At 41.8% G+C, this 26,255-nt stretch overlaps 1 protein-coding gene across 1 annotated transcript; it reads left to right on the forward strand.

Moving 5' to 3' along the window:
• The first annotated feature begins 1,880 nt into the window (after positions 1-1,880).
• LOC144694105 (membrane-spanning 4-domains subfamily A member 4A-like) lies at positions 1,881-15,964 on the forward strand. The gene is made up of 6 exons (XM_078564462.1): positions 1,881-2,060; positions 3,134-3,256; positions 5,799-5,855; positions 12,051-12,176; positions 12,276-12,389; positions 15,884-15,964. The coding sequence occupies exons 1-6, from the start codon at positions 1,881-1,883 to the stop codon at positions 15,962-15,964; spliced, it is 681 nt and encodes a 226-aa protein (XP_078420588.1).
• The last annotated feature ends 10,291 nt before the right edge of the window (positions 15,965-26,255 follow it).

Genomic DNA, 26,255 nt, shown 5'->3' on the forward strand with positions numbered 1-26,255 from the left:
AAATTACTGATTTTCAATCGCTGCCAATAATCTTGCCCAGGCAATCCACTCTTTCTGCCTTTCTCTTTTGTAATATACCATACCCCCTGATTAAAATGTATCTCTGATGGCCTTATGAGGTGCCGGAAGACTCGCTGAATTTTCTGTCTGAAACCTCAGCTTTGATAAATGCCTTTCTCCTTGTGTGCAAGGCATTCAAGTGCTCAGAAAAAATTTGAACTAACCTTGGTCCCTTTCAAGGCCAGGAGATGATCCCACATACCGAAGGTATTTTTGGATTTCCCCCATAAACTAATTGATAGGGACTGTGGCCTCCAACCATTTGAAGTGAATTCTTCGCATGGACTGCCCACGCCTGGACAGATGTCAGTTTTACAGCTTGGTTCGTCAGGCTAAGGTTTTATGATGAATCTCATCGATTACTGCATGATTTCTTTCACAAGTCCCTTTACTAAGGGGGCTTTCCACTGCTGTGTTCATTACTATGGTTTTCATATTTTCACACATACTTTTAAATTTATCATTGGCAAATTCCTCTCACCTCCGCCACCCCCTGCCCCAATCCCCCCCCTCCCCCCACCCTGTTGTTAGTTAGTTAGGAATTTAGCTGGTGCTTCCAGACCGGTTCCTATCCATTTTTCCATTATCTTGTCCACAATTACCTTTTTGTCTTTACTATATTCTATTGTTGAGAGACTGAATCTAGTTTCCATGTCTATTATGTGTAAGAGGGAAAAGTTCAGCTTCACAGAACGGTGGGAAATCACACCCCGATACTTTACTCTCGGTTTCAACCATTCTTCTCCAAAGTAACTCCAATTACAGCCTTCTGTCTGAAAAGATATCTTGGTTTCCAACCTTCACCTTCAAGCCAACCATTCTCTGTTGCCAGTGTTAGCAGGATCCAAGCTGGTTGGTGAAGTTGAGACCAAGGCACAAGAGCCTTTCTGTATCGAGAGTTTGTTGACTTTGTTCAGTCTCAACATCCCTCTCTCTCCCAGTGTCCTAGCTGTCCCCTATATACAATCCTTTGAGTACTATTGAAAACAAAAAACATTAATCAATTAATAAATGCCAATTAAACCAATTGATAGCCCTTTAAAGGGCAGTGTAATGAAAAGAAAATTAAAATAACCTTACATAATTAAATGAGAATGTCGTTTTGGGGGCTGATAATGCACTGCATTCCCCGCGGTGCCCACTGGTCACCTGCACCTTAAAATTATAATACCTAAAATCAGGAAGGAGTAGTGCAAACAGGAACAATTCTGCCAGTTTGGTAATAAGCGTTTCACACTTTTGATCAATGCATAACTGTCTATGCCAATTAAGATGATTGAGCTCTGAGGAAGAGTCATACCGACTCGAAACGTTCACTCTGTTTTTCTCTCCACGGACGCTGTTAGACGTGCTGAGTTTTTCCAGCATTTTCTGTTTTTGTTTTTCAATGTGTCCTGATTTTGGCTTTTGAAAATCTGGTCACCTTAATCTGAATGCCCCTTTCCAGCCTGAATTCATCCAGGCCTTTTTGAAATCCGACTGAAGTTTTCTGTTCCACCGCAATTCCACTGGCAATCACTTTCATGTTCTAACATGCTCATACTGGAAAAAGCGTGGTGTCAGTTTATGTTCTCTGGATACCCATACCTCATAACTGTCCAGCACTTCTGCAGTCCTGAAACCAACTGAAGAATTTCCTGGACCTGATTGTTCCAAAACAAATAAAAACATTTTCCGTTTATCTGGGTTTTATTCGGAATTGCGCATACCTTATTGTGCATAGTTAATGAATGCAAGTTGAGATACATAATAGAAAATTGGGTTACAAGTCAAAAAAGATTCACAGACTCTACTTTAACTTTCAGACAACTGTGGTGAAAATGGCTTACTTTTCGAAGAATGAACGAAATGTCTATGCACAAAATCAACTCCCACCACAACAGCTGCTACCCAGCTGCCCCGAAGTAAACAGACCTGTGAACCAAACCATGGTTACGACGCTCACTCAAAATAATGCTGGTGTACAGGAGATGCTCAAAGGAAAACTCAAGGCCCTGGGTGTAAGTGCACCTTCCAAAGTGGGAAATATTATTTATATTTTAACAAAATACGGTTCAGGAAAAACACGAAGATGTAATGTAGCAATATAACATGGCATTGCTCTGGCTTGCATGGCTTTGCTTTTGTCATAACTGCACAGTAGCATGATGATTATGTCACAAGACTAGTAACCTGGAGGGTGGACTAATGACCTGGAAGCAGAGTTGAAATCCCACCATGGTCATTGGGGAATTAAAATCCAATTAAATATATCTGGAATCAGTAATGATTATCATAAATTTACTGAATTGTCACAAAGACCCACCTGGTTTACTAATGTCCTTTAGGGAAGGAAATCTCCCATTCTTACCTGACTGGCCTATATATGACTCCAGACCCACAGTAATGTGGTTGACTTTTAACTGCTCTCTCAAATTGTCTAGCAAGCTGTATTAAACCCTGCTGCCCTCCCAGTGTGCTTCCAGGAGGTGTGCACTCTATGTTGAGTGGGCCATAAGACCATAAGACATAGGAGCAGAAATTAGGCCATTCGGCCCATCGAGTCTGCTCCGCCATTCAATCATGGCTGATAAGTTTCTCAACCCCATTCTCCCGCCTTCTCCCTGTAACCTTTGATCCCCTTACCAATCAAGAACCTATCTATCTCGGTCTTAAATACACTCAATGACCTGGCCTCCACAACCTTCTGTGGCAATGAATTCCATAGATTCACCACTCTCTGGCTAAAGAAGTTTCTCCTCATCACTGTTCTAAAAGGTCTTCCCTTTACTCTGAGGCTGTGCCCTAATTATAAAGGAAAGAAGTTTCCATGTATTACTCCCTTCTGTTCTGTTTTGCATTTTCTACAATAAATCCTGAAAATTACCATTTCAAATTCAGGAATTCCAAGTTATGATTCTTTGGATAACTGCACAGAGTGGAAATCATTTGAAATGAAAATCAGACACTTTTCTATCAGACACTTTCACAGGAGGGCGATCTAAAACACCAATCTTACATCCTGATAGCAAGTTGAAACCAATGCCATGTACTTTTAAAAAATAATTTAAACACAATTTTCTGGCTCTTTCAGATATCGGGGATTGTGACAGGTATAATTGTGGTACTCATTGGAATAGTAAAAATCAGTGTTGATTCAAATCAGTATTTCATCCGTGAACTAAGTTTCGGGACACCTTTTTGGACTAGAGTTCCAGTAAGTACTATTGATCAATAGATGAATGTAAAATTGCAGGTTTGTCTACGTCTGTCTTCCATTCAGTCGGTACATCTGTAGCTATCGTGCATTGGCAACGTTCCACAAAGAATGCCATGTGCAGTCAGTCTTTAATACTGACTCTGCACTCCTTGCATATGTTAATAATAGGACTTAGCCCCTGCTTTTGAAGCCTTTTGCCAAATTGGGCTTCCTTGAACAGCCAGCCCCTCTCAGGTTTTCCTTTTGCGGGTGCGGGTTATAAAATGGGAGCCATCAAAAAGGTCATTACATTTTCTTTTGCAGTCTTGAGTAGGAGAAGCAGCTCATGCCTCCAGGAATACTCCTGTGGGCCACTGCTACATGCTACCTTGCACACACACCCCCCCCCACCCCCCACCCCAGCAAACTTCCATCTCTTTCTTGGCTCCCCAACACTTCTCCTGAGCCTTAACTGCACCAAATAGCTCCGAGGGCTTTTGTGTGAGCTACAAACCACAGGAAGTGCAACCTACAACTAATCACCTTTCAAAGCAAATGCACAGATAAATTGAAAGCACAGAGCCTTCTCAACTTCTCCACTTTTCCATGATGATGTAGCCTTTCAAGGTTCACTGAATGCAATTAAACTAACTGACAGGAAGATGGTGACGTAGTAGTAATGTCACTGTACTAGTAATCCTATTGGCCCATGCTAATCCTCTGGAGGGATGGACTCAAATTCCACCATGGCAACTGGTGGAATTTAAATTAATGAATAAAAGCTGGAATTGAAAGCTAGTCTCAGTGATGGTGACCATGAAACTCTCACCGATTATTGTAAAAACCCATCTGGTTCAATAATGCCCAATAGGGAAGGAAATCTGCCATCCTTAGCTGGTCTGGCTTACAGGTGACTCCAGACCCACAGCAATGTGGTTGACACTTAACTGCCCTCTGAAATGGCCTAGCAAACCATTCAGTTCAAGGGCAATTAGGGATGGGCAACAAATGTTGGCCTTGCCAGCGATGCCCGCATCCCATGAAAGAATAAGTAATTTAGCTCTAACTCCCAAACAAAACATCTTTCAGGACTACATTTCTTTGCAAGTGGTGTAGACACCATGTCTCTGGTTCTCCAGCTAAGTCTGTTTCATGGGTTCATCTCTTCAATTCTGATTCTAATAAACAAACATGAGTATCATCTGAACTGCCATTTTCTTTTAGGTATTCTGGCAGTCTCTAAAGCCCTGCATTTTAGTTACTTTGCCTTCACAACAACAATCTAAAGAACTAAACACTACCTCTAAAATATTAACATGAACCATGAACTAGATGTTTGTAATAATGATAATGCTGTTGAATGTCAAGGGACGATTAGATTCTTTCTTGTTGGTGATGCTCATTGCCTGGCAGTTGTAGGTGTGAATGTTTCCTACCACTTATAAGCCCAAGCCTGAATATTATCTAGGTCTGATAGCGGAGGGCACAGACTGCATCAGTATCTGAGGAATTGTGAATGGTAATGAGCACTATACAACTATCAGTGAACTTCTGACCATTGTGTTGGAGAGAAGATCATTGATGAAGCAGCTGAAGATGGCTGGACCTAGGACGCTGTCCTAAGGAAATCCTGCAGCAGTGTCCTGAGGCTGAGAAGATTTGTCTTCAACAACCACAACCATTTTCCATTGTGTTAGGTATGACTCCAACCTGTGGGGAGTTTTCCCCTGATTTCTACTGACTTCAATTTTGCTCTGGCTCCTTGATGCTAGACTCAGTTGAATGCGGTCTTGATATCAAGGGCAGTCAGTTTCACCTCACCTTTGGAATTTGGCTCTTTTGTCCATGTTTGGACCAAGACTGGAATGAGATCTGGAGCTGAGTGACTCTGGCAGAACCCAAATTGAGCATGGATGAGCAGGTTGTTGTTGAGTAAGCATCATTTGATAGCACAGTCAACGCCACCTTCAATCACGTTGCTGATGATTGAGAGTAGACTGATGGGGTGGTAATTGGCTCAATTGGATTTGTTCTGCTTTTTGTAGACAGGAAATACAAGGGCAGTTTTCTACATTGCTGGGATATTGCCTGTGTTGTAGCTGTATTGGAACAGCTTGGCTAGTTGTGGAGTACAAGTCTTCAGTACTCCTACTGGGATGTTGTCCTTCAGTTCATCATTCATTGACTCCAGCTGGGAAAATATTCAAGTACCTCAGGGTCAGTCTCTAACAGGTTGATGACCAGTCTCCTAATCCCTCCAAAACTTCCACCCTATTCCTCATTGAGTGTGTGAAGATACAAAACAAACAAATAAGTGTCAGTCTCAGCTGTGATGCTCCCCATCCGATCGGTCCATTGAAATTCCTTCACTCCCTTTCCAGGAAGTATGGCTTTCTGAGTAAGGAGCCAGAGGGAGGCATAGAGTATATGCCAATGCAGCCAATGTCTAACGTAAGTCTCTAGCTTGAGGGGAATAGAATTTAGAAAAGACAAAATCCCATATTTCAATTGTTATTCAATTCTTCCAAATTGGCTCTCTGATGTGAAATTTTTTTTTAAGTTTATTATTGCAGGGTCACTTACTGTAGCTGTTGAGAAGGACCCAACTCATGGTATGGTAAGTACTTGCTCAAAGAATAGTTATGATATGGTTGGCTTACGATAAGTATCTCAGCTCAAGATAACAATCCAGCAAGACCTTGTTGCCAGTTGTTGTCACATTAAATCCCAGTTATTTTAGTTTGCACAAAATGAACACTGTAGAATAAAATAAAGGGATAAGACAGTGCAGTGAGTAATAATCGAATCTTGCCGCTTCTTGTTCTTGAATTAAAATACGTCAAAGTTGACACTTAAGTGCTTGAAGAGGTGAGCTGATGTACCTCCACCTCTGATGGCAAATGAGATAATTCATCTAAATTGTACTTTACTTAACATGTATGTGCTTGAGTTTAATAGGATACTCTGTAGCTAGCCCATGCTGTATTTTCCCTGCGAGTCTTTGATGGGACAGTAACAAGGGAGTTTTACTCTGTATGTAACCCATGCTGACTTGTGCTGGTTACAATATGGAGGGAGTTTTATTCTGTATCTAACCCTCGGGCCAGAATTTTACACCCTGCAGGCGGGTGTATGCCCGAACCGAACAGGCGTGAAACTGAGTGAGATGATGTCGAGCAAGCGGGCCAATGTCATCGCGCATTCGGCAGGTGCACACGTAAGTCTAAAGAGTGCCCACTGACAATTAAGCGTGCAATTAACGGCCCAATTGCCAGCGATTTTTCATGGCCCGTTCAGCCTTATGGTTGGCAGATGGGCCAATCGGCCAAGCGGGCTTTATATTTTTGATGGAACCTCACCCAAGGGTGGGATGAAATCTCGGTTAGGATTTAAAATAAAAAGTAGTATCTGGGGAATGTTTTTTTTATGATGTGTGGCTTCAGGTGCTTGATTGTGCTGCCTGGACATTTTTTGCAGCATTTTTGTGATTTATTTGGTGGTCTGCAGCTCCCTGAGGCATCTGTCTCCTTCAGGGAGCTCAGTGGTAGCACTCACCAGCACCCATGGCGACATTGGCACCCGCCCTCTTCCCGCTCCTAATGGCAGTGCTGAGCCTATCCCTGGGTGTGTTTCACACTGGCTGGCCGTTAATTGGCCAGCCAGTTAAGATCATGGTTAGGGGCCAATCACAGGCGGCAGCGCATTTCGCTTCTGGGCATGCACCCGATGAGGGAAAAATTCTGCCTTGCTGTACCTATCCTGGGGGCAGTGTAGTGGAACCATTACAATGGCTGGATTTTACCAACCCTGCCAAGCGTGTTTTTGGTGGATGGGCACTTAAAACCTGTTGGGTGGCTTGCCCACTGCCTTCCCAACCACCCTCAACCCGGTCCCCAAAATGGTGGGGGGGCGGGCGGTGGGGGGATGTGTACTATCCTGCCAGCCTTCAGGCCTATTGAGGATCTTAACTGGCAAATTATTGCCCACTTAACATCCTCAATCCCACTGCCATAATATGCTGGGCAGTGGCAGGTGAGCAAGAGTGGTAAGCCCATTTTTTTAACAACTTAGGTGTAAAGACGGGAAGGAATGGGGGGGGCTCACATCATTCAGGGGGTGCACTGTGTGCATCGGCGGCACCCCCTCCCCCCGCCAGATGTTAAACATCTTTGTGCCTTCCCGCCTGGCCTCCAAAACCCTCCCTACCCACTCATGCCTCTGTCTAGGGTGCCTGATCCCTCCCCACCAAAGAAACCAGGAATTACCTGGGTCCGGTGTCCATCCTCAATCTCCCCGACCTTCTTGCAGTCCTAACAGTGTCCACTACTGAGTGCTGATTGGCTGGCAGCTCTCAAGGGTGGACTTCTTCCCACTGAGGGACAGAAGCCCAATCCTCAAACTTGTTAAGGCCATCTGCAGTGTGTTATCACTGTGGAACAGCCTTTTTAAAGTCAGTCGGTTTGGAACTGACTTTTGTTCTAGGGGGCAAGCAGTACATACCCACCCACCCCTAAAATCCAGCCCATCATATTTAATTTATGCTGTCCTAGAAGTGTTTAGGGCTGTGTAGAGAAAACTTTAGTCTACATCTAGCCTGTGCTGAGCCTAATTGCACTCCTGAAATACAAATCCCCTATTTCCCAGCAGTTATGTCCCTCACCTTAATGAGGATTAAGTTGAACAAGAGAGTTTATGCTGTTGAAAGAAAAAAAAAATCCAATATAGGTACACAACATCAAGATGAGTCACTCACTAAATAGGTATTGTGCATTCTACCTGCAAAGCTCACTCTACTGCATCCTATGTTCACATCAAATAGAACAATGTGCTAAAGTTTATAACAGCACTTCCCTTACACCACCTCTTAAAGCACTCATCAATCAGAGCAAAGTCCCCAAAAATGCCCAAAGGAAATGTACAGAAATGGCTGAGGTGAGTTGTTACCTAGAGTGATCCTCACTCTGCGAATAAAGACTTGAAACCTTAAAGTTAGCTTAACTGGACATAGACTTTATTAATTAGCAATAAAAGCAAGTACTATGTCTACAAATTCATACCAAGGAGCATCATCAGAGGCCATGAAGTCATTTAGTCAAAGTTGTTCCTAACTTGCAGTTCTGTTAAACAAGCATTTTGTGGCATAACAATACCTTAAAAAACATCTACCTGCACAGTTTCTTTATCTACAACTATCAGTCATCCTGATCCGAAAATGTCGCATAACTGACTTTAACTTGAAGCTGTCTGAAATGAGGTGATTCTGAACTCTTGTTTATCATTACTGTTCCTCTAAACAGCTGGCTCATTCCACGCTCATTATCTGTACTACACTTTACGCTCATTGTTCTGTGCTATTTCAGCCTCTTTAATTTTAATACACCAAGCCATTCTGCATGTAACCTTTTTCCTTCAAATCATATGTGAACTATTCCATCATGCATTATGTTAAACCATTAGGTGTGGCAGGACCCTGTCCTGCAATAATGTACTATAGGGATCAACCTGTTTTTAATCTATGAATGAACACTTGTAGATAACTGCATCAACTAACATGGGATTGTCTCATAAAGACCAGGATGTCTCCGTAAGATCATACGAAAAATAAGCAGGAATAGTCCATTCTAATCCAGAACCCCCAGCAAGGTGATCATTCACACACTGGATTTGGATTTAGGGCAGAGAGATTTATATTTTGCCACCTGGGTGAATGGAAATGAGAATTGGGTGGTTTCTACCGGGCAATTCTCAACACCAGTTTTACACTTGGGTGGCAAGATCCAAAATACTGCATGTCTTACCTGGACAGAGTTAAAGAATCAATTTGAATTCATATTCTGCATTACAGTGCAGTTAGCCATTCTGGAAAGTGTACAGGCCTGTGAGCAGTGGAAGAGTTCAGAATCACCTCCCACTATTTACCATGTACAATCGCATCACAACAGTTATGTACTGGCAAGGCACTTGATGCTTGCTTATCTAATCATGGGTTAGAGAAAAAGAATTTTGACATCTGACATAATTCAGGTCTACATTATAAATAGAATATATATCAAAATAAAACCAAAATCATTCTATAGCAGATTTTAGCAGTTCAAGCCATCTAGTGCTAAGGAACAAGCTGAAGTCAATTTAATTGATTGGGACAAATCACCAGGATCTTAATCTGAAACTAACTTTACGCTGACATCAGAAAACTGATTACTGTACTTTCCTTACAATGTCTGTCAATGCAAAAGTATTTATTGGAATAATCAAAGTTGCATTTCCTAACTAATCCATTCAATTTCACAAATCAGTGATGTGCAGGTTTGCTAAATACTTGATAGCATACAACAATATGAGTCTGGGAAGAAATCATTAGCTTCAATAAATCAAATCCCTTTTGATGCATCAACATCAATTTATCGCCTCATTACCTTAATTATTTCTCTCTCCAAAAATTCACATAATTAACTCTTGAGGTTTTTAATCCTGCCATCTCGAGTATTTATCTTCGCCACCATTTCAAAATCTGCAAAACTTCATTAGGTCCCCTGAAAGGTAAATTATTCTTTTAAAAATATATTGGATTATGTATAATCTGGAGAAGGATTGGGCTTGATGGGCAGAAAGACTTTTTTCTCCTTCCACATTTTGGGATGTTCTTTTGTTCTGTAATCTGTTTATTTCTGGATCAGAAGCTGTCAGGTAACCAAAACTATCAGTATAATTTCCCTCTTTCTATCTGTATTCGTGTAGAATATAAACATGGCAGTGGAATACACCTTAAACTTTCCTCTGCCTTAAATGCCTAATATTGAAATTATCTTCATTGCTGGCCTCTCAAGGGCACTAATCTACACAAAGGTGCTTCACGTGGGAAATCAAACTCACATATATTTTACCTCTGTCATGATTGTAGAAATATAACTCCACATTACAACTGTTAATTAAAAGATAATTCAATGTCATGCTGGGAAAGCTTAAACACCGAGTAAATAAATTTAAATGGTCCCAAATGTCTTTCCTCAACATAACAATTCTTAAATCTAAAAGTGTCCTAAAATTTACACGTTAGGTCAGAACTGGTATCACTTTGGTAAATGCACTTGTGCACCATTACTCCATGATGTACATTAACAGAGTAATTCCAGATTTATTATTAAATAAATAAGTTAATTTTAGAATAAATAAATAAAACTGTTTCCAATGGCTGAAGGATCACTAGCCTGAGGGCACAGATTCAAGGTGATTGGCAAAAAAACCAGAGACAACATGAGGAAAACATTTTTAATGCAATGAGTGTTCAGGATTTGGAATGCACTTCCTGATAGGGTTATGGATACAGATTCAATCATAGCCTTCAAAATAGAATTGGATAATTACTCAGAAAGAAAATTGGAGGGAAATGGGAAAAGAGCCTGAAATTGGGTCTTATGTGAATGATTTTTGAAAAGCCAACACAGAGTCGATGGGCTGAATGGCCTACTTCAACGCTGTACTATTCTATGTTCTATGACTAAAATTGTGCAGAGAATTAAAGTATAGCAAGCTCGAGTGGCCATATGGTCTACTCCTGCTCCTATTTCTTATGTTCTTATGTCTTATTTTAATCAGCAAATGCCAAAGTGAAATACACTGACCGTTACCTGCATTGCTAAGGGAGGAGGGTTATTAGGTGGAATTTAGTTCCTGCGATGAGGGTCGGGGTACCAGTTGGAAAACTGATGGGGGCTGCATGCCACTTCTGTGGGGAGCCCCAAGACAATTTAAGTGCATTCAAGCACTTAACTGGCCAGTGTTGGGCTTCCCAGCAATCAAGGATCCCAGAAGGTGGAAATTCTGCCCCCAAGAGCAACTGGCCAATTAGAGCTCTCTATTGCCAGCAGCACCGCAGGGAATAGTGGCTGCTGCAAATAATGCTCCGAGGCCTACTTAAAGGATTGCCACTGGATCCCTCGAGACAGGTGAGTGGGGTGGAATAGAGTCTTGGGTGGGGTGAGGTCGCTGGAGTGGGGTTCATGTAGGTTAGAGACCAGTGCAGTGGGTGGCTTTCAGCGTTTCTCCCACCCCCTCCTCCTCTCCACCACCACCACCACCAACACCCCCAACCAACATTCCTGATGCCGGCTTCTTTTTATTGAGCACTGAGTGCCTGTCAACGAGGGAACCAACTCCCTCCCCCCAGACCTTTCGAGACCGCAGGTAAACACAACAGGATATTTTGGACAGCCTTCAGGAACCACAGGTAGCCAGTACGAGACCCATTGGATCCTAGAGCCACCATTCAATTCCAGTGGACTCAGATAATGGGTGTCAAGTGCATGGCTCATTAACGAGCCTAATAGGCATCCTGCCGCCAGGGGGCTTCTGATGGAGGCGCATACCCTCCCACTTGCCTGTCCCAGATCTGAATTGGATTATTTTCAGGCTTCCCCCATGGAGTTTCAATCCGCCTGGCAGCCTAAAAATTGAGGCTGGGCAGGAACCAGCCTTTGTGTGGCCATCAATATGCCACTTACGGCCCTCAGTTGGGGCATGGGTGTGCTTCCCATCCAGTGTAAAATCGCTGCAAGGTCTGGGCAGGCAGGAACCCGGAGGGAATCCCATCCCTGCAATTTCATACTCCCCCATTGCCTAAAAACCCACTGGGAGAGTGTAAAATTCAGGCCCTTGACATCTTTCCTTAAGTGTGACATTGAATGGGTTGTAGAGATTCAATGATATGAGTAGATTGCAAATAGACTGGAGTAGAAGTAGGCTGGATGAGCCAATTGGACTTTTCCTACTTCCATGTTTTCTCACATGTTATTAAATGTCTTTTTACTTCCAGATTAGAGGCTGCTTATCAATGAACATCATCAGTGCCATTTCCTGCTTCCCAGCTACAATAATATATTCTTTCAGCCTTGCATTTCCAGAAAATATTAATCATAAAGTTTCCTGTCTTGACATTGACGTGTGTTAAATTACAGTATATAGATACTAAGCCTTTTATATGCAATATTTTAAAATATTTTCTGTTTAATTTAATTTATCTGCCTTTAACACATTGCAGGGTTCGATTGCATGTTTGGCCTTACTTCTACTGCTGGCACTGCTTAATGCAGCAATATCCATTTCAGTTTCAAGCTTCAACTGTAATGCTATGGTCTGTTGTGGTACACCAGTGGTAAGCGAAGTAATGAATATCGCCGCTATGTACATCCACATGCATGTTAACTCTCTTTCCCATTTTAGAAAACCATGCATGCATCATTGATAACTGATGGGCACGATAGGTCAAAACACTTGTGTTAAAACCCACCCTACAGAAGTCAATGGAACGGCAGGTCAGGCAGGACATAATTCAAGAAGCCAATATGTTTCTGCCCACCTATCACCCGGCAGAAACAATTAAAATCGACTTCCCACAATTTTCTATTGTCCATCCTCAGCCCAACATTTCCACAAGATGTTAAGCCAAAAGAAAATGCTGTGAACTACAGCAAGGTTATACCAGCCAAGGCTTGAATCATAAAATGTTACCCCCACGGAAACTTTTGACCTGGCCTATCAAACCTGAAGTGGTTTGTCCTTCTCTTGCTTCTTACCTTTTTGTGTCTTTTTTCACTTATTCTAATCCTGCTCGGTCCTAAAACCACTTTCATATTCACAGTTTTCAAGCAGCAGTCTTATTAGTTTTTAGCTGGTTCTCAGTGGGGAGCTACTTATGCCTTCTTAGCCACAAAGTTGTGGGATAAAGCTCCAATCCAGGGATTTGAACACAAATTCTAGGCTGAGACTCCCAGTGTCCATAGAGAGGGAGTGCTGCACTGTTAGAGGCGCTGTATTTTCAGATGAGACAATAAACCGAGGCCCCAGTCACATTCAGGTTGATGTGGATGAAGATCTCATGGATTGATTTTGAAGAGGGAGCTCTCCCCAGTGTCTTGGCGAATGTTTATCCCTCAATCAACATCACTAAAACAGAGTTGCTGTTCAAGTGCTATTCCTGGAACCTTGCTGAGCGCATATTGTCTGCCACGATTCCTAAATTACAATAATGGCTATGGCTCAAAATTACTTCAATGGCCATAAAGTGCATTGGAATGCCTGAGGTTTTGAAAGGCTACATAGAATTGCAAGTTCTGTCTCATCTTAAAAGGAAATCAACAATTGTTTTTGCACTGAACTCCCACGAAAATTTTGTTTTCTGACCTCTGCACTCCTGTTTTGCTATTTAGTAAGCTGTTTATTTTAATATTTCTGTGAAACTTTAACTACATTTGTTCATCTGTGTGTGTTGCTATGAAATGGATGGTTGATTTTCATTAACGTCTCCTGGGATATATACCTCCTTGAACCCGTGAGCCCTTTAATGTCATATATTAGGGAAATTTAAGAGGAGATTTTTTGATAAATCGAATTAGGGGAATAATTTCCAATGGTCAGTGGCTCCTTAAATAAAAGGTAAAGATTGCAGACCCCACCAGAGAAATTAAGTGAAAGCTTAGGGTTAATGGTGGAAGCAGAACCCATGATAGATTTTAAATGGAATGTGGGTAACTACTTTAGGAATAAAGGCAGGAGAATGGTGCTAAAGGGAGACCTGCCTTTATATAGCACCTTTCATAACCTCAGGACATCCCAAAACACTTTATAACCAACCAGTGCTTTTGAAGTGTAATCACTATTGCAATGTAGGGAGCACGGCAACAATTTGCAGACTACAGGATCCCACCAACACCAATGTGATAGTGACCAGATAATGCTTTTTAGTGATGTTGGTTGGCGAATAAATATTGATAGCTTAAGCAGAGAGCCAGCATAAACATAATTGCCCAAATGGGGAAAGGAGAAGGGGAAGGGGTCCAATGGTTTCGGAGAGATGGCTGAACTATGATGAACAGACTGGCTCATTCTGCACTAAAACCTTTAAAATTCTAAATATTTATACGAACACATGAAATAGGAGCAAAAGTAGGCCATTCGGCCCCTCGAGCCTTCTCCGCCATTCAAAAAGATCATGGCTGATCTGTTTGCGTTTTGAATTCCACATTCCCATCTACCTCCAATAACCTTTGATTACCTTACCTAACAAGAATCTATTTACCTCTGCCTCAAAAATATTCAATGACCCTGTCTCCATCGCCTTCGGAGGCAGAGAGTTCCAAAGTCGCACAATCACCTGAGAGAAAAAAATTCTTCTCATCTCTGTCCTAAAAGGGCGACCCCTAATTTTAAAACAGTGCCCCCTTGTTCTGGACTCACCCACATGAGGAAACATCCTTTCCACGTCCACCTTGTCAATATTGTTCAGGATTTTATATACTTCAATCAAGTCACCCCTCCCTCTTCTAAACTCCAGTGGAAACAAGCCCAGTCTGTCTAACCTTTCCTCATAAGACAACCCGCTCATTCCAGGTATCATAGTAAACCTCCTCTAAACTGTCTCCAACGCATTTACATCCTTCCTTAAATAATGAGACCAAAATTGCACACAATGTTCAAGATGTGGTCCCACCTATGCCCTGTATAACTGAAGCATAACGTCCTTACTTTTATGTGAAATTCCTCTTGTAATAAAGGATAGCATTCCATTAGCCTTCTTAATTACTTGCTGTACTTCCATAGTAACTTTTTGTGATTCATGCACTAGAACACTTAGATCCATCTGCACTTTGGAATTCTGCAGCCGTTCTCCATTTAAGTAACACTCTGCTGTTTTATTCTTCCTACCTAAGTGAACAACTTCACATTTACCTACATTATACTCCATCTGCCAGATTTTTGCCCAATCACTCAACCTATCTATATCCATCTGCAACCTCTTTATGTCCTTTTCACAACATACTTTCCTACCTATCTTTGTGTAATCTGCAAATTTAGCTACCAAGCCCTCATTCCCCTCATCTAAGTCATTGATATAAATTGTAAAATGTTGAGGCCTCAGCACAGACCCCACCTATCACATCCTGCCAATCAGAAAAAGACCTATTTATGCATACTCTGTTTTCTGCCAGCCAGCCAATCTTCTATCCATGCTAATATGTTACCACCTACACCATGAGCTTCTATTTTCTGCAATAACCTTTGATGTGTCACCTTATCAAATGCCTTCTGGAAATCCAAGCACAGCAGGTCTACAGGCTGCCCATTATCCACAGCACATGTTACTCCTTCAAGGAACCTTGAATTTCTCTAAGTGCCCAGCTGTAACTTCCTCAATGATCGATTCTAACCTTCCCCATGACAGACGTCAAATTAAATGGCCTATAGTTTCCTGTTTTCTGCTGCCCTCCCTTCTTGCATAGATAGGTTATATTTGCTACTTCTCATCTGATAGAACCTTTCCAGAATCTAGCGAACTTTGAAAAATTAACACCAATACATCTACTAACTTCCTACTACAGTAATTAATACCACTTGAACCAACTGTTTTCAGGTGATTGACAGATAACTGTCACTCCAAGCAGTTCTCCGCTTAACAAGTTAACCTAACAATTGAAGGTTAGTACTATGTCAGGTCTTGATTCTTAATGTATAGTTAAAACCTGAAAATGACTTACCAGAACATACTTACATGAACCTAATTCATTAATTACTCAGTCTCTGTCTTACTCCGGCATAGTCGCCCGTCTTCTCGCGCATCCCTTACTGATTCATGTTGTTGTTTTTTTTCAGCCAGTTATTGTGGTGTACAACAATGCCTCAGAACAACTGATGCCCTCACAACAGTTCCATGCAAACCCTGTTCGCTATTGACAGCGATGGAAAATGTAAATGCTGGATAAGAACAAGTTACTGTTGAAACTCTGCTTGGCACAAGTTAATTCATCCTACAGAGCTTGGCGCAATATTTTTAGAATGCGCGAAAAGATTCAGGATTCTGTTCATTTTGCTTTTGAGCTGCATGTGATTCTACCAAGGCCACATATATTCCCCAAACACTAGTTGCCTTGAGAAAGCAGCAGTAGGCTCTCTATTCTAGGCTGCTTCAGAGAGCATTAAGAGTCACCCACTTACAGTGAACCAGGGTCCCATGTAGGCCATGCAAAGTGAGAGTGGGAAGTGTGTGGGTGCAGTGGGCAGGTCCCCTACCCTGCAAGAAATTGGTGAACAAATTGTATTATTCCAAGCATCCGGACCTTTAATAGTGATTTATTTTTGGTGGCAGTGCATTAGTTGCTAGATTTATTCAATTCAGTTTCATGACTTGCAGTGATTTCACAGCCATAACAAATACATTACTCTTACACATACCTGGTTGTCTCTTGTGTGCTACAGTGAAGAGACCCTCCATGTCTTGAGCATGAACTCTCAGGAGTGAAGCACACTGTTAACGTACACACATATTGGGAAATTCCATTAAAGTTAATCGGCAAACTTCAGTCAAAGGTCACAAGCTATAGCACACAGTGTTAGCCCAACTCATTAGCACTGCGTCACCCAAACACATGATAAAATATAAAACACAACTGCACCCAATAAGAAATAGGGACCAAAAACTCGCAAAAAGCATGCAGAGTAATGTCACCTGAATGTGTGAACAAATAGTGCGTAGAACAATGTTACACACACATTCCAATGGTAAATTCAAAAACTGTCATCAAGACACATTAGCAAACAGTACACAATAAACCCAAAATTCACAAGCATATTAATGGATAATTCAGGGAAACTTTATCACATGCAAGACACCAATACAAACAATTCTGAAGCAGTCGTAGGCCTGAATCTTCTGGTCGGCGTGCAGAGGTAGGCCCCGCTCGCCGATGCGTAAAATGACGCGTGGTGATGTCGGGCGTGTGTCCCGATGTCACCGCGCGTCATTCCAATCTTCAGTTCGGCAGGCGCGCATCAGAGTCGGCTGCACACCCGCTGAACTGTCAAAGGCCTATTAAGGCTATTTAAATAGCAATTGGAATAATTAACAGGGCTGCCCATCCAACCTTAAGGTCCAGGGGGCCTTTGTATTTATCGTGAAACCTCATCCACGGGCAGGATGAGGTTTTATGAAGGCTTTATAAATAAAATAAAATTTTTTATTAAAATTCATTGACATGTCCCAGCTCATGTGACACTGTCTCATGAGGGACATGTCTGAATAATTTTTTTTCATTATTTCAATTTTTCAAAATTAAAGTAGTCTCCCTGAGGCAGCTCCGTGCCTCAGGGAGATTTCTGCGCTCTTTCGCGTGCATGTGACTCCCTCCTCCCCCTGCCCGCACAGGGAGCACTCCGGGTGCTTCCGGGTGCGTGTCACACTGGGCAGGCCTTAATTGGCCCGTCCATGTAAAATGGCAGCGCATAGCTGTTCGCGGGTGGCAATCGGCTGCATGCCCGCCCGCCCACGCCCGCTCCCACCCAGCCCACATGACGAGGAGAAAACTCTCCCCATACAGACTCAAAACATTGACTCTGTTTCTCTTTCCACAGATGCTGCCAGACCTGCTGAGTTTTTCCAGCATTAGCTGTTTTTATTTCAGATTTCCAGCATCCGCTGTGTTTTGCTTTTATCAATACAAACATTGATACTGAAATAGTTTAACCTCTGTTGTTTTTCAATGGATTTGGCTTGTATTGAGATCCATGAGCTCCCTAATTTGTGTTGCCTTGCCACATTATCATATTGTGGTCCTGAGAAGACAAAATATGTAATGGAAATGGAAAACGAGAAAGAAAGGGTTTAGAAATTAATACCATTTCCAATCAGCTCGTAATGTAAATTGGAGATCATAAGGCGGGACTCCTTTTCAAACGGTTGCTTCTATGTAATAGATATTCAGGGTTTTCTGATGTTGCTATATTGTTCTATTGTATAATAAATCTACACAAAAATAAAATATTAATTTGTTGAACCTTAAAAGTACTGGATGAAGTAACAGATTCTCAGCAAATAGTGAAACATGATTGATTAGATTTGAACATATGGGGACATATTTCACCATGCTGTTAGTTTTGTCTCTGCACTGAAAGGACGGTCCACAGATTGCACCAACTCCTTTCTTATATCTGTGCACTTCTTTATTCTCTGAAATGTTTGCTGGATCATTGAATTTTAAGCAGTATCACCATTTGAAATCTGTTGTATATTTCCATTTCCTGCTGCTCTCTGTAGTTATTTCCTAGGTTGCAATGATAATCTTAGTTCAAGATACCACTGCCACCATGAGAGGGTGCTGCATTGTTGCTGAAGCTGTCCTTTAGTTAAGACATCAATTTCCGGATTATTTCTATCTGTTCTGGTGATTCAGTGAGAACTAACAGCACAGAAACAGGCTATTTGGGCCAATAAGTCTATTGCTGGTGTTTATGTTTTTCACAAGGCTTCCTCCCATCATACTTCATCTTATATATGCATTAAAGATCACACAGTAATCACGGAATGCAAAGTCCATTTGGCCCATCTTAACTGATTCATCCAGAGAGATCCCAACCTTGTAGAATCTTCAGTTGCTTCTTAAATTATTCCAACTTCTTTTTGGACATGCCTCATTACCAATGAAGAGATGCTTGTAAACTCTGAGACCAAAAGAACACTGCTGACCAAGATCAGACAGAGACATTTGGGATTCCTTGGGCATGTAATAAGAAATCACGATTTAGAAAGCCTGATGTTGATGGGAAAGATCAATGGTAAAAGATGTTGAGGTAGACAAAGAGTGACTTGTCTAAAGAGCTTCGAAAACTGGATGAATGTACGACCAATAAAGATGACCCTGCTCTCCACAGCAAGAATAACACGGGCTAGTATTTCCTGGTCAGCAAGTGGGGGGGCGGGGCCCGCTCGCCGATGTGTAAAAAGACGCGGGAAGCCGTGAGGCGGAACTCCCGACGTCACCCCACCTCATTTAAATTTTCAGGTGGGCGGGGACTCAGCAGAATCAGCTGTGCACTCACCAACCTGTCAATGGCCAATTGAGGCCATTGACAAAGTAGTTAATGTAACTAATGGACCTGCCCGTCCAACCTTAAGGCTGGTGGGCAGGCCGGGGGCCCTGGTGGGCTTAAGAAAAAGCATGAAACCTCATTCACGGGTGGGATGAGGTTTCATGTAGGTTTTTAAAAAGTTAATAAAAGTGTAACTAAAAGTGAATGACATGTCCCAACTCATGTGACAGTGTCACATGAGGGGACATGTAAAGAAAAATTTTTTTTTCTGTTTTTAAAATTTTTTAACGTGGAGCCGATCTCCCTGTACAGCACTTAGCCTCAGGGAGATGAGTGTGCTCTTGAGCGTTTGCGTGATACAGCGCACTCTTGGCTCAGGGAATACCCCCCCCCCACCCGCACAGGGAGCACATAGCGCTTCCTTGCGGACATTACGCTGGGTGGGCCTTAATTGGCCCACCCACGTAAGATGGCGGCACGCCCCCAATTGGGGGCACTGATTGGAGGCATGCCTCCATGTGCCCGCTCCCAACAGGGAGAAAATTCTGCCCATGGAGGTCCATGGTTGCTAATGCCCTCTTAGAGCATAGTAAATGAAGAGAGACAGGATCCATATCTAGAAGTTTAATCCAATTGTGGATCATTTTTTGAGAATGAGATATTTCTGATGTCAGCAGTAAGGTTCATCTTACTAGTTTCACCCAGTGTCCATTTTTATTCCAAAGGTTGAAATAAAATAATATGCTGGGTGTAACTTTATCTACAACCTTTCAAAACAATATATTTTTATTAATTCATTCATGGGACGTGGGCGTCATTGGCTAGGCCAACATTTATTGCCCATCCCTAATTGCCCTTGAGAAGATGGTGATGAGCTGCCTTCTTGAACTGGGACAGTCCATGTGGTGTAGGTACACCCATAGTGCTGTTAGGGAGAGAGTTCCAGCATCCCCACTGGAACTCTCCAAGCCTCCTTAGACAGCAGCTTCCAAACCCATGACCACTACAATTTAGAAGGACAAGGGCAGCAGATACATGGGAATATGACTGCCTTTAAAATCAACCCTCAGCAAATGCCTTTAGAAATATACAAACATAGAAATAGGAGCAGGAGTAGGTCATTCGGCCTATTATGCCTGCTCCACCATTAAATATGATCATGGCAGATCCTTTATCTCAACACCATGCTCCCACTCTCTCCTCATACCCCCTGACACCTTTAGAGTCTGGAAATCTATCTATTTCCTTCTTAAATATATTCAGTGATTTGGCCTCCACTGCCTTTTGTAGTAGAGAATTCCACAGGTCCACCACCCTCTGAGTGAAGAAATTTCTCCTCATCTCATCCCTAAATAGCCTATCCTGTATCCTGAGGCTGTGACCCCTTGTTCAGAGGGATACATCATTCCTGCATCCAGTCTATTCATCCTTGTCAGAATTTTATACGTTTCAATGAGATCCCCTCTCATTCTTCTAAACTACAGTGAATACAGGTCTAGTTGAACCCATTCTTTCAAACGACAACACTGTCATCCCAGGAATCAGTCTGGTGAATTGTCGCTGCACTCCCTCTATGGCAGGTATATCCTTTCTTAGGTAAGGAGACCAAAACTGCACACAATACTCCTGGAGTGGCCTCACCAAGGCCCTGTATAGCTGCAGTAAGACATCCTTGCTCCTGTACTCAAGTCCTCTCACAATGAAGGCCAACATACTATTTGCCTTCTTAACTGCTTGCTGCACCTGCATGCTTGCTTTTAGTGATTGGTGCACAAGGACATCAGCATTTCCCAACCCATCACCATTTAAATAATACTCTCCCATTCCATTTTTCCTACCGGAGTGGATAACTTCACACTTATCCATGTTATACTGCATCTGCCTTGTATTTGCCCACTCACTCAACCTGTCAAAATTGCCTTAAAGCCTCTTAACATCCTCCTCACCACTCACATTACCACCAAGTTTCATGTTGTCAGCAACTTGGAAATATTACATTTTGTTGCATCATCCCAATCATTGATATATATTGTGAAGAGCTGGGGCGCAAGCACTGATCCCTGCGGTACCCCACTGGTTACCACCTGCCACTCCAAAAAAGACCCATTTATTCCTACTCTCTGTTTCTGGTCTGTTAACCAGTTCTCAACCTCTGCCAATATATTACCCCCAGTTCCATGTGCTTTAATTTTGCATACCTACCTCTTATGTGGGACTTTATCAAAAAATTTCTGAAAATCCAAATACACCACATCCAATTGTTCTCCCTCACCTATTCTGCCAATTAGGTTCTCAAAGAGCTCCAGTAGGTTTGTCAAACATGATTTCCCTTTCATAAATCTATGTTGACTTTGTCTAATCTCATTGATATTTTCTAAGTGTCATATTATCAGATCCTTTATAATAGACTCTCGGCATTTTCCCTACTGGTGATGTTAGGCTAAATAGTCTGTAATTCCCTGTTTTCTCTCTTCCTCCATTTTAAATAATGGGGTTCCATTAGCCACCTTCCAATCTGCCAGGACTGTTCTAGGATCTACAGAATTTTGGAAGATGACAACTAATGCATCCACTATTTCCATGGCCACCTCCTTTAGGACCCTGGGATATAGATTATCAAGCCCTGGGGACTTATCAGCTTTTAGTCCCATTAATTTCTCCAGCAATAGTTTTTAGTAAAACTAATTCCTTTCAATCCCTCCTTGGTTAGACCCTTGGTTGCCTAGCATTTCTGGGAAGTTATTTGTGTCTTCCTCCATGAAGACAGAACTAAAGTAGTTGTTTACTTGCTCTGCCACTTCCTTGTTCTCTATTATAAATTCTCCCATTTCATACTGTAAGGGACCTACATTTTTCTTCACTAATCTTTTTCTTTTTACATGCTTATGGAAGCTTTTACAGTCTGCTTTTATGTTCCTTGCAAGTTTACTCACATATTCTATTTTTCCCCTCTTGATCAATCTCTTGATCCTTCTTTGCTGAATTCTAAACTGTTCCCAATCCTCAGGCTTGTGACTTCTTCCAGAAACTTTATATGACTCCTCTTCGGATCTAATACTATCCTTCATTTATTTTCTTCTGCTCTGAAGAAGAATCATATGGACTAGAAATGCTAAGCCTGTTTCTCTCTCCTCAAATGCTGCCAGACCTGCTGGGTTTTTCCAGCATTTTCTGTTTATTGCAGATTTCCAGCATCCACAGTATTTTGCTTTAACCTTATTTTCTTTATTTAGCCGTAGTTGGGACATTTTTCCTGTTTTTGCACCAGAAAGGAATGTATAACTGTTACAATGCATACATTTGTTCCTTAAATATTAACCATTGCCTATCCACTGCCAAGCCTTCTAACGAAGTTCCCCAATTTATCTTACCAACTCACATCTCAGGCCTTCATAGTTTCCTTTGTTTAGATTTAGAACCCTAGTTTCAGATTGGACTACTTCACTTTCCATGCTAATGAAGAATTCTATCATGTTATGGTCACTGTTCCCTAAAGGACCCCACACAACAAGATAATTAATTAAGCCCCTTCTCATTGAACAATACCAAATCTAGGATAGACAGTTCCCTAGTTGGTTCCTCAACATACTGGTCTAAAAAACCATCTCGTACACATTCCAGGGATTCATCCGCCACAATATTATTGCTAATTTGGTTTGCCCAGTCTGTATGTAGATTAACGTCACCCATGATTACTGTGGCATCCTTGTTGCATGCATCTCTAATTTCCTGTTTAATGCCATCCTCTACCTTATCACTACTGTTGGAGGCCTACAGACTACTCCCACTAATGTTTTCCGCCCCTTGTTTCTCCTTGACCCCACCCAGACAGATACTACACCTAGATTTTCTGAGCCTATTTCCTCGCTCAGTATTGCACTATTTCATCCTTAACTAACATCAACAGGGATGTATTGCATATCACTGGCTGACCACAGTGAACTGTCCAGAGAGAACAGAATGCTTGTTTTTCCAAGGTGGATCACCAACGCTAGAACGATGGTAGAGCCTATTAGTTTGTGTGAAAGAGTTGCCACATACACTTCAATCTTGTCAAAAAATCATTCACTAAATTTGCCCTTCAGTACAGAAACAGAGGCCAAAATTACAGAAGTTCTACAGCTGAAGAGTCTTATACAGAACTTTCATCTAAGTTCAGTCCTGAAGATTCATTCCATTGCTGAAGGCGGTGTTGTCTTACCTTATGCTGACACCATCATCCCATTGCCTACACAAGAGCAGCCTCACCTCCTTTTCCTTTTTGCCTGTCCTTCCCAAATATTGAATACCCTTGGATGTTCAGTTCCCAGCCTTGGTCACCCTGCAGCCATGTCTCCGTAATTACAATCATATCTATTTGCGTTATTAATTTGTCTACCTTATTGTGAATGCACCGCGCATTCACATACAGTGACTTTAGACTTGTCTTTTTAACATTTTTACACACCTTTGCAGGACAACAATTCCAAGTTTATAAGAGCTTAACTCATTGCTCCTCATTAAATGTCAGCTGTGGGTCAGATGGTACCTCTCTTCCCTTTGAGGTCAGATGGTTGTGGCCCAAATAAGCCCAAAACCTAGGATAATGCTTTAGTATAATACAGAAAGAGTGCTGCACTGTTGGATCTGCCACCTTTTATATGAGATGTTAAACTGGGGTCCTGACTGTCTTCTCAGTTTATGATCTTCCCCTTGTGGCCTCAGTTCTTGAATGTGCTTCAAGTGACTTGATACAGCTGAAAGTTTGATCTCTCCCTCCTCTTACTTACCTTCACAACTTTTAGCTTGGCAGCTTAACTTCCAACCTCAACAGGTGCTTTGCTGATTCTGCACTGGTGGAACAGCCCTGGAATTTCCTTATCGTTCTCCAGTGAAAAATCAGTGGAAATTCTGAGAAATGATTAAAACAGCTATTTACAGCATTCAACAGGGCTTCTCCATCATTACAACAGGACACAAGCAGAACCCTAAAGAGATTCTCTCCAATTGTGGTTGAGTTTCCTAAGACTCAGGCCCAGATTTTTTGCCAAAATGGAAGAATTTTTAAAAATGATCGGCGTAATCCAACTCCAGGATTCCCACTTCCATCCCTTTTTCTGGCAATTTTTGCCAACCCGACATAAGGGTGTGAATAGTTAGCTGCATCCTTATCAATTTGCTCCAAGGGTGACCTATCCAATAACACGCAATTATGAAAACTCAGTACAAAAGAATATGTGATACTGATAGATGGGATTTCTCAGTCATGTCGCAACTAAGCATCATGTCCCACAACATATCCACCCACTAACAGTCATGTAGTCTTTGCATGGTGAGAAGAACAAATATTGAAAGTCAACACATAGTACGTTCTGAAATCAATGAGGTCAAGATATTTTTGAAGCAATATTTTCATATATTATAGGAATATACCTTGTGAGGTATTGGATTTTGAGACATGGGAAGTCATGACAGAATGCTGGTGGAAGAGATTTTAATGGAAGGAGCTTGAAGAGACCATCGTTGCAGGTATTAGAGAAGACCAGTCTTTATTTCACTGGGAGTGAGGGAATGTTGAAGAAATTGAAGTAAGGGGCCTTTGTAATGGATTGCATATAGGTTTTGAACTTACATTCCGAATTCAACAGGACATTAGCTTACACATCATTACTTCAGGCTGCGTGAACAGCAGAAAGGAGAATGGACTGTACAGAGGTGTATGCAGATTTTGGCAGGAGTTGAATAAGGTGACTTTGGGTTTTCCAGTGTTTAAACATTTAATTCTCACTCATCAATGACATGGGGCTGGATCTTCATCCTCGAGGCAGGTGGCGGAAGTTGGGAAAATTACCAGCTCGGCCCACCTGTCTTAGGAGAAATTGCCAGGGAAGACAGAATCTTCATTGTGGGAGGGTGGGTGCAGGTTGAAGCCAGGCTAGCCAACCTGGGAGAATACTTGAAGACAGCCACAGGGTCTGCCAGGTGTGGAGTTGGGCAGTTTAACCATTCCTCCAGAATAAACCCCTTCACACAGGGAATTGGTTAACTGAAGCCTTTCTGAGCTGCTTCTAATGCAATTTTCTCCTGTCTTAAGTAAGGAGACCAAAACTGTACAAAGTGCACCAGATATGGTCTCACTAAGATTCTGCCCAGCTGTAGCAAAACATGCCGACTCTTATACTCTATTCCCCTTGCAATAAACAACAACATTCCATTTGTCTTCCCAATCACTTGCTGTACCTGCATACTAACTATTTTGTGATTTGTGGACCAGGACATCCACTCTGTGCTGCAGAGTTCTGCAGTCTCTCTCCATTTAAATAATATTTTGCTTTTCTTTCCTTCCTTCCAAAATGGACAAGTTCACATTTTCCCACATTATACTCCATTGTTTTTTACACTCAAACTGTGTATATCCCTCAGGTAACCTATCCATATCCCCTAGTGATAGAGCAGAGGGATCTTGGGGATGTGAAAATTCATACCAAATGTGCCATACCGCAAACGTGAAGGAGTCCATCACCGTGTTTGTGGAAAACTTGGTCAAAACTGGTTGGAACAATTCACCCAACCATTTGGCCAATTCATGATGTGCAGAATCAGTCATAGATATGATGGGGCGTAGAGGGACATCACTTTTGTGTGTCTTGGGCAGCCCATACATACGCGGATGTGGCAAACAATCTTTTTGTTTTCGGTTCTGCCGAAGGGTCATGAAGACTCGAAACGTTAACTGATTTCTTCTCCACCGATGCTGCCAGACCTGCTGAGTTTTTCCAGGTAATTCTGTTTTTGTTTTTGTTTTCACTGGTTGATGACATGACCCAGAGGATAACAAGACTTCTAAGTCTTAAATAAAACCGACATTTTAACATACTTTTCCCTAATTTAAACAGATGAAAAATACCTCTAATTTAATTAAATTATAGATCTTATCTTAATATTGAACTGCAGTCTAGAAAATGGCGAAATACTGAAAATGGTGAAAGAAATTATATTTTTTTATATTAAAAATGGCCTAGAAAAGTTGTATATTCCCACAAAGAAAGAGATAAAGCTGTAGAAAGCTATATATCTCATCCTGTTTCTTTCTCACCTCTTCTAAAAACAGTGGTTAGTTTTTTTCCAATAGCAATGCCACTTGTTACAAAGGAAGGCTTCAGATCTGGAATGTTACCAGTGT

Source organism: Cetorhinus maximus, chromosome 19 (genome assembly GCF_964194155.1).
Source record: "Cetorhinus maximus chromosome 19, sCetMax3.hap1.1, whole genome shotgun sequence".
NCBI lineage: Eukaryota > Metazoa > Chordata > Chondrichthyes > Lamniformes > Cetorhinidae > Cetorhinus > Cetorhinus maximus.